The sequence below is a fragment of the Triticum dicoccoides genome, chromosome 2B (genome assembly GCF_002162155.2).
Source record: "Triticum dicoccoides isolate Atlit2015 ecotype Zavitan chromosome 2B, WEW_v2.0, whole genome shotgun sequence".
NCBI lineage: Eukaryota > Viridiplantae > Streptophyta > Magnoliopsida > Poales > Poaceae > Triticum > Triticum dicoccoides.
Window position 1 is genome coordinate 418,214,453 of NC_041383.1, and position 9,655 is coordinate 418,224,107.

Below are 9,655 nucleotides of genomic sequence, written 5' to 3' on the forward strand. Positions count from 1 at the left end.
CTCATGGTGGATCCACAACACTGACTTCCATGTTGCGCTCTAGTCTGGGCCTTCCTGAAGAAGTCCGCCAGTTGTAACTCGAAAGGCACATACTGAAGAGCAATAACATGGTCCTGCACACCAGCGCGCACAAAAAAAGCATCAACACCAATATGCTTGGTGAGCTCATGCTTCACGGGGTCCCACGCAATACTGATAGCACATGTACTGTCTGATAAGAGTGTAGTAGGTGTAGTAACAGAAACACCAAAATCCTCGAGTAACCAGCGTAACCAAGTCACCTCCGCCGTGAGAAGAGCCATAGCTCGCAATTCGGCCTCTGCACTCGAACGAGAAACTGCAGTCTGTTTCTTCGTCTTCCAGGCAATGAGAGAACCACCAAGAAAGACACAGTAAGCAGAAAGTGAACGGCGATCCAAAGGGTCACTAGCCCAGGTAGCATCCGAATAGGCCTTGAGCTGAAACGAGCTAGAACGAGGATAGAATAGACGGTGAGAGATCGTGCCACGAAGACATCGTAGAACACGAAGAAGGTGACTATAGTGAACAGAAGTGGGAGAAGAAACAAACTGACTCAAGATATGGACATGATAGAAGATATCTAGACGAGTGACAGCGAGATAGACAAGACTCCCAACAAGATGACTATAACTAGTCGGATCAGACAAGGGCTCACCATCAGAAGCACTAAGATGAACATTAAGCTCCATAGGAGTCTCAACAGTGCGCTCATCACTAAGAGCCGCACGAGCAAGAAGATCCTGGATATGCTTTTCTTGGGAAATAAAAAAGCCATCAGAGGTGGAGGAAACCTCAATCCCAAGAAAGTAACGAAGAGGACCAAGATCAGACATAAGAAACTGCTCATTGAGACAGGCCTTGACAAAGGCAATGTACTCAAGATCGTCACCGGTGATGATCTTGTCATCAACATATAGAAGAAGAAGAGTGCGACCACGAGCAGAAAGGTGGACAAACAGCGCTGGATCATGAGCACTGGGAGAAAAACCAGCTGCAATCACCACAGAGGCAAAATGCTCAAACCAAGCACGGAGGGCTTGCTTAAGACCATAGAGAGAGCGACGAAGACGGCAAACCATGCCATCAGGAATAGAATACCCAGGTGGCGGTTGCATATAAACCTCCTCACGCAACTCACCATTAAGAAAGGCATTCTTAACATCAAGCTGAGACACAGACCAATGGCGAACAGAGGCCACAGCGAGAAGTGTGCAGACAGTGGTCATATGGGCCACAGGAGCAAAAATCTCATCGTAATCACGACCATGCTCCTGCTGGAAACCACGAGCCACAAGACAAACTTTATAATGCTCAAGAGAACCATCAGAGCGAGTCTTAATCTTATAGACCCACTTACAAGTAATGGGACGAACACGGGGAGGAAGAGAAACCAGATCCCACGTGCCAGTGCGCTCAAGAGCAGCAATCTCCTCTGCCATCGCAAGCTGCCATTCAGGATGAACAATAGCATCATGATAAGAGGTTGGCTCAAGTACAGCCGAAAGACCATATCAGGAAGGAGAATAGCGGTCAGGAGGAGGACAAGGCCGAGCCCGAAGACCGTAAGGGCCAGTTCTTTTGGGCAATTCTCCTAGAATTGACCCCCTCCCCGGCTTCTCCCAGAATTGCCACTCCATCTTTTTTTACAATTCCTAGCTAATTAGACCTTAACTAGCTAGGAATTGTAAAAAAAGATGGAGTGGCAATTCTGGGAGAATTACCCAAAAGAACTGGCCCTAAGTCGGCTGAGATGAGGAAGACGACACACCAGAAGTAGATGGCGCATCAGTGGACGCATCCACAACACATGGACGACGAGTGTAATGGAAAGGAAAAGAGGGACGAGTAAGAATCACCGGAGGTGGAGACGGGGAAGACATCGGAGCTGACGGGGAAGGCGTCGTTGATGAAGGTAGAGACAGGGAAAGTATCGGGGATGAAGGTGGGGACGGGGAAGGTATCGAAGAGTCATGCAACAAGGAAGGAGAAGAAATTGTTGAAGAGGACGACGCTGTATCTGCAACAACTGGTGGAGGGGTAGGGATACGGGGCACATAGGGAGGTGTATCGGGAAATGTGAGAAAAGAGATGTCCTCCATAGAGAAGGTCGAGGAGGATGGACGCGGGTAGAAAGGACGAGACTCATCAAAGGTCACATCCCGGGAAATACGCATTAGACGACCGACAGGATCCCAACACCGATGCTCACAGTTGTATTCTAGAAAGACACACTCGACAAACTGAGCGGTCAGTTTGGTACGTTCACGTGGGGCAAGAAGAACATAGCAAACACAACCAAACAAATGAAGCGTCGAATAATCAGGAGAACGATAAAAAGACGCTTGAAAGGAATACCACCCTGCAAAGCAGCAGATGGCTGCATGCTGATGACATAGGTGGAAGTGGAAATAGCCTCAGCCCAAAAGTGAGGCGGAAGAGAGGCAGCGATCATCATCGCACGAGCCGTCTCAAGAAGGTGACGATGCTTGCGCTCAACCACGCCATTCTGAGCATGAGCACCAGGAGAAGAGAACTGGGTAAGAGTACGCTGTTCAGCAAGAAATCCTCGCAACGGATGAGAGATACACTCACCAGCAGAATCTGGGCGAAAAACACGAATAGGAGTGGAGAACTGGGTATGAACCATGGCAGCAAATTTTTTGTATATAGATAAGACCTCGCTACGAGAAGACATGAAATAGATCCAAGTGTAGCGAGTAAAATCGTCTATAAAGAGAATATAGTAGCGATGACCCCCTTTCGAAGCGAAGGGAGCAAGACCCTAAACATCTGAGTGAACGAGATCAAAAGGACGCTCGGACACCGACTCACTGTGAGGATAGGGTAGCTGAATCTGCTTACCAAGCCTACAACCCAAACAATCCAACGAAGCGTTACCGGAGATAGGCCCCAGAACACCATGATGAACTAAAGATGAACTAAAGACGAGAGACGAGAACCACATAAATGGCCAAGACGATGATGCCATTGCTGAAAAGAGCTAGCAGATGCGGCAACAGGGGCCACAAGACTCGCAGCATTGGCATCAGAGGGAAGACAAAGCCAATCAAGCTCCCAGAGACCATCATGGCGTCGAGGGCCAGCACCAAGCAAAGCGTCTGTGCGACGATCCTGAACAGAACATGAATCGAAGTCAAGATTGACCTTGCAACTAGAGTCAACAATCTGACTACCTGAAAAGAGTTGCATGCTAAGTCAAGGAACATGAGCAACAGACGCCACCATAGGAGACGATGTAGAGCGGCCATCATCACGTGCGGAAGCCATCAAACGAGTCAACGAAGAGCGGCGCCAACTGCGGTCGGAAGCCGCGAGTGGAGTCGACGTGGAGGCACCATCGCGTGAGGAAGCCACGAAAGGAGTCGTGGAAGAGCGACCACCGCATCCCGCCAAAGAGGCCGGAAGGGACAACATCACATGTGGATGAGCACCAAGCACGGAGAGACGGCGCGTGTGCAAGACGGGATCAATATAGGGAACACCGGATGACAATGGCATTTTTTTGTGGGAGTAGGTAATTGGACAAAGCAGATCAGCCACACGAACTGAGCCCGTCAAACAGAGCAGCACGCGCACGCGCATAATGCAAGGCAGAAGTTTGGCGCGGGCGGAGGAGCAGGACAACGGCTGGGATCTGGCGGGCCGAAGCCAGGCGGCACAAATGGCCGGAGGGCGGCACGGACGCAAGAACGACGGAGCGGATGGCCGAATGGCAGAGCGGACGCCCGACCTGGAGTCACGGGCTGATCTGGATCGAGAGCAGGATCCAAATCAACTTACGTCTGGTGGAACTTGATCTGCCATGTGGTGGTGGAACTTGATCTGGATTGATCCAAAACAATCACAGCGGAACTTGATCTGGATTGATCCAAAACAATCACAGCGGCTCGGTACAGCGAAAGGTAGCAAGCGGTACAGGCCGGAGGGAGAATGGCCACTGGAGGGCAGCGGACCAGCGGGAAGGCAGTGGACAGCAGGGAGGCAGCGGACACTAGCCAGGCGGGCAAGGGCGCACAATCGATGGCGCTCGTGGAAGACAGGGCTACCCGGCCTAAGCAGGTGGAGCTGCAGCCAGACAACAACAGCCGCGCAACAGCGAGGCCGGTGGCTTGGCAGAGACAGGCAACCGACAGCGGGCGGCGCGGACGAACGAGGACTGGCGAAAATCCAGACGGAGATTGACGGAGGCCGCGGCGGACCGTAGAGTCGGCAGCCGTGGAGAAAAATATAACCTAGGCTCTTATACAGGGGCGTAGCTATGTAGAGCTAGCCGGTGTCACCGGCACCGGGTTCAATTTGAACTTGCTTAATGTAATCCATTGATTTAGTGTGTAGATCATTGAATTATTTGACATGTAGGCATGCATTCTTCTATGTGGACACCGGGTAATTTCCAATCTGGATCCGCCCCTGCTCTTATACCATGTTAGATAAACAACAACATAGTATTATTGAGAGGCCAAAGCCAACATATATACAAGTACATGTGGGAGGCCAAATGCCAAAATACAGAAAGCCAAAGGGCATCATAAATATAACTCTCAACACCTACAAGTGTTCCGGCTGCGGCGAGATTCGAGTTTTGTTAAAGCCGCATTCAAAAGAATCTTCAAGGAGCAGCTCTGAGTATAAAGGTAGCAACAATGAAGATGGCAACGACTCGAACGCCGGATTGAAGATTACAGAGTTTGTGAAAAGCAAGTATAGGACACCGGACATGTAAGAGTTGATCGGCAGCATGAATAATTTTTTTGTCGTACCTCTACTTTCAATGTGTTCCAGATGTACTCGATGCCGGTTTGAGCACCTAATAAAGTTTTTGTCGTACTCGACGTGCGAGCCCGATGTATTCATACAATTTCACAAGACTTTGAGCATGCACATGTTAATGACCATACACTTATTTATGTCATCGAGTCAATTAAATGTGTTGTTCGTCATGGTATTAGGAGTACTACTCATGCCACTAGTTGTACTGATTACATGTATATCATGTGTAGTTCATCTTTCAAAATTCGGCTGATTCGTAGTGTCTCTGGTGAATAAGTGAACCGTTTTTGTTAGTTCATCTTTCAAAATATTGTTGTTTATTGAAAGTTTGTTAGTTTCTTAGTTCATCTTTCAAAATATTGTTGTTTTTCTTCAATAAACGACATCAAGTACATTGGAATTTGGGAACACACTGAAAGTAGAGGTACCACAAAAAAATTATTCATGCTACCGATCAACTCTTAAATGTTCCGGTGCCCCGTACTTGCTTTTCACAAACTCTCTAATCTTCAATCCGGCGTCCAAGTCGCTGCCATTGCCTTCATCCTCTCTAACTTTATACTCAGAGCTGCTCCTTGAAGATTCTTGTAAGGGCGGCTCGAACAAACATAGAGTCTCGCCGCAGCCAGAACACTTGTAGGAAGCCAAGTCCATGAACCAATTCATTAGTAAGTCGTTTGTTGTTTCGGGCACTTAAAGACACATTAAGCATGGCACAGTCGCCGGCTTCATCTGATCTTTGTCCAATGGATCCGAGGTCACAGGTTTTACCTCCTCCCTGTCCATGGGAATGGAGTCTGTTGGCTTGATCTCTTCGTTGAGAAGGGAGGTGGCCGGCTGCATGGGATGGGAGGTGGCCGGCTCCATGGAATGGGAGTTCGCGTCCTTGCCGGCTGCATGGGATGGGAGGTGGCCGGCTCCATGGAATGGGAGTTCGCGCCCTTGCCGTGTTGATTCTCCATGCAAACAAAGGACGAGAGACGGACGGATATGTTCACACGAACGAAGGAAGAAAAAGATGGAACAAGATTTCTTGTTCCCTAAAACTTAGGCCAGCTTGATATGCACCATGTCTAATCTTTCTTTCCTAACTAACCTACACGTATGCACAAAACAGACGGGATGGGTTGTGCCATCTCCTTTTTTCTAGGAAGGTGATGCGCGTTGGCTGTAGCTAGTGAAAAGGTAATTGTCAACTAATGCAATACACCATATAATCTGAACTTTTTCTCAAAAATCTATACACCTTATATCTAGGAACGGAGGGAGTACGTATTAGCAATACCTATTAGCAATTTTCTTTCCGAGGTTTCAAGTAGAATATGCTTTAATTATATGAGCCCTTTCAAAGAGGTCAGGCTACCAAAAAAAGGACTAAAGTACCTGTTTCTCAGCATCACACTCAGAAATGTCACTCTGCAGTACTTGTTCTGTCAGTCCTAAAGTGGTTACAAGAGCAACAGACCAAATTAGCAAGTCCTAAATTGGTTACATGAGCAAGAGATTAGATTCACATGTCATTTTTAATACTAGAAGGTATTTACCACTGGCACCATGATGGGTTTTACACCAATCATTCATGTTGTCTAAGCATTCCTTGCTCTGTCTTATAACCAAATCAGGACCCTGCAAAAGAAGGTAATAATAGCTATGTTGAGCACTATGTCTCGCGATGTCATACCAACAGAAGTTGTTCATCAACCAATATGATTAACGACAAAGAAATGACAAAGCAACAAATTGCCTCCGTAACCTCAAGATACCCAAACACAAAGTATGACATAAGTACATAGCCAAAGTCAGTGGTGATGATAGACTACCAGCTTGCTTTACAGGGTGAATTTGCCAAACAACATGATCATTTAAGGTTGTAAGGGGATTCTTAGAATAAGAAAAGATTATGCAAAGTAAACATCAGAAGCTGATGGCATATCAGTTCGCTACTTCCCACTAGCGTAAGGCCCCGTTCGGTTCGTAGGTTTTGTACAGGAATTTTGGAGGAACACTATTGACACAGGTTTACTTTCCTTTGTAGCGTTCGGAACGCAGGAATACATACAGTAATCCAGAGGAAACTAGCTCCTTCGATGCTGATTCCAGAGGAATTCTAACATCCGCGTAGAGCTCATTTTCCCGCGGAAGACCGAGGCGAGGCGCTCGGCAGTCGCTGTTAGAATCAGTAGGATTAAAAAAAACAAATGTGTAACGTGATGAGGTGAGAGTGTTGGAGGTAAAGCTGCCTTGTTTAACCCGTATAGCTAATTTTAAAAGGCCTGTAGGCTACTGTTCACGCAATGCTCTCCTATGGTCACCCGAACGCCCATTCTGACAACTTTCCTGTGTTCTTTACCTCCAGCGTTTCACGCCTAGATTCCTTCTCCGTTCCTATGTTTTCTCTCGTTACTGTGTTTCGTATTCCCACACAGGGGCCTAATTTTACAAAATAAACAGTATAATAAGAATTGACCCATCATCTAATAGTGTTTCCTTCTCATTGACTCTTCAAAAACAAATTAACTTGGCACTTACATAGTCCTGATGCGATTGGCAATCTTATTTAACTGTTTTAAACTACTTCAATGATAACGAGCTTGGAACAACTCATTAAGGACCACAGATTAGTGTGCCTTATCCACATACTCAATGAGGAAGCAATGGAAGCAGCTTCAATAACAACGAGGCAGAGTAGTCTATAATAAACTGCTTACTTCCAAACTCAAGGTCAAGAAATATGTACCACGGCAAAGGTGTTACTGAATCGAGAAAACTAGCATATCATAAGTTGTGGAAGCTACTCACTTCCAAAACACGAAGTCAAGAAATATGTACCACAACTTCATAACACTGTACGTAGCATTAGTTTAAAACTCACCTCTATCCGTTTGGTAAGTTTACCATCTGTTATAATACAAGCAATCTCCAGTATGCGGTCTTTTCTGATATCCAAACCTAAACAATCAGAAACCAGCATGTGGCATGTTAGTCAGAGTGTTGACATTGTGTAAAATTGATAATACGAGTTCCGACAGAAGCAACAGAATTTCAGTTTGACATATCTACACATCAGTTAGAGGAGAACAATAGCAAGAAATGAAGGCGCAGTTCACATCAGAAAACAGCAAAAGAAGACTATTATTGACTTACGATACCAAGGAAATCAGTAATGGGTCGTACATTGTTTCGGGCAGAGTAGATATCATGCACTGTAAATGACTTCCGACCAACTGTTCTCATGCGTCTTTTTTCATTTTAATGTAGTAAACTATAAGTTGCAAAACTTGAACAAAAGAACATGTTGAACAAATTAGAAACCCGGAAAGGTTTACTTGTTGTGTTTGCATCAGTCTTGGGTTGAATGGCAGATGTTAGTACTTAGTAAACTGGCCTTACTAACTTATTAAACTGGTAACACATAGCCAATGGCGTGCTGATTGTTTTGATTCTGTATATCAGCTGTCTTTTCACCATTTGTTCTAAGTTGCTGGTTAGATCTTTTATCCTTTTACATTTCGTGTGCAGAGGTGCAATGCAATATTGAGTTTACATCACCTACAATATGCTTCCTGTCAGAGTTATTTCCGGCAGATCCCTTGACAGGGTATCCCGGCTGGGCGAGTAGATCGGGTGGGAAATAGAGGTAAAACCCTACTCCTGCTCGTGTTGTATTATTGCTATGGGGTGTACAAAGTACAAGTATGATCGAGGGATTGAGTTCTCTGCTAACAACTAGCCCTGCCCTGGCTTATATAGAATATCAGGGCCCTAGGTTTTACAAGACCTAGTCGGGTACGTCGGTGGAGGGGTCCTCCTGGACTCCGGCTTCCTTGTCTTGTACGTCAAGGCTTCTGAGTCTTCCTTCTATAGGACCCGTGTGCCAGGATGATTGATGGCCCAGGGCGTAAACCAACCTAGAGGACCTCGGGCCGACCTACTTGGGCCAACTTCCGGTGAAGTGGGGCACCCCCGGGCTGTAACACCGTCAGTAACCCCTGAACTGGTCTCCGAGCTTGGTTGCTTCGTGGTCAGGGTCAATCTTGAATGCCATCTTGAAGCTCGTCAAGATCGGAACTGGTTCTCCGACCTAGCCGACCTCCCATGGCCAGCAAGCTCCATGAAGTCGGCCCATCCATTGGGAGGACGGCCGCCTCTGGTCGTGATTTGCTGATGAAGATAGCCAACCTCCATGGAAATGTTTTCACGGCAAGCCAGCTCCCTCGAGTCGATTTCCCACGGAACACTTTGTATAACTTTGACGTACAGCCCAACCAGGGACCAAGCCAGACTTTTGACCAGTTGGTCGAGCCAGACCAAATTGTTTGTCCAACCGGTTGAACCTGACCACCCTAGTCATCCGGACCTTCGGTCAACGAGACATGCGTGGGTGCACGAGGGCCCCACCAAGGTCAGTCCCATCAGTGTGACGGCATGACCAGGCATGAGCCTCGGTTACCGGAGCCATTAATGGAACGCCTCGATTCCCGCACACCATAAACTACGTTAGTGGGGATACGCACAGGATTTCCTGTCGCATGACACGGGTCACACAACACGGCTCCAGTCGTTGCCCATTATGTTTGGGCTTTAAAAGGGAGGAGACGCCGAGGGGAACGACACTTGTCCATTTTCCCCTTGGCTCCATCTTCTTTCTAGCGTTCTTCTGCCTCCTGTGCTCCGCCATTGCAGCTCACGCCAAAACTCTCCTCTTTCTTCTACATCTCCTCCTCCCAATCTCAAACCCATGCCGCCGCAATATGCCGCCCAAATCCAGCAAGGGCGTCGCGGTCAAGAGTATAACCGGCAAAAGGGAAACTGAAGGTGGCGTCGGACACCAAGGCAAATGGAT

At 47.2% G+C, this 9,655-nt stretch overlaps 1 protein-coding gene across 1 annotated transcript in view; it reads right to left on the bottom strand.

Moving 5' to 3' along the window:
• The window catches only part of LOC119363980 (oligoribonuclease-like), a 21,004-nt gene that overhangs the window by 3,982 nt on the left and 7,367 nt on the right, over positions 1–9,655 (bottom strand). Inside the window, exons 4-6 of the mRNA XM_037629368.1 lie at positions 7,685–7,761; positions 6,357–6,438; positions 6,196–6,251 (exon numbers count right to left, since the gene is read on the bottom strand). Coding sequence (XP_037485265.1) covers positions 6,196–6,251; positions 6,357–6,438; positions 7,685–7,761 — 215 coding nt within the window. The remainder of the gene's footprint in view (positions 1–6,195; positions 6,252–6,356; positions 6,439–7,684; positions 7,762–9,655) is intronic.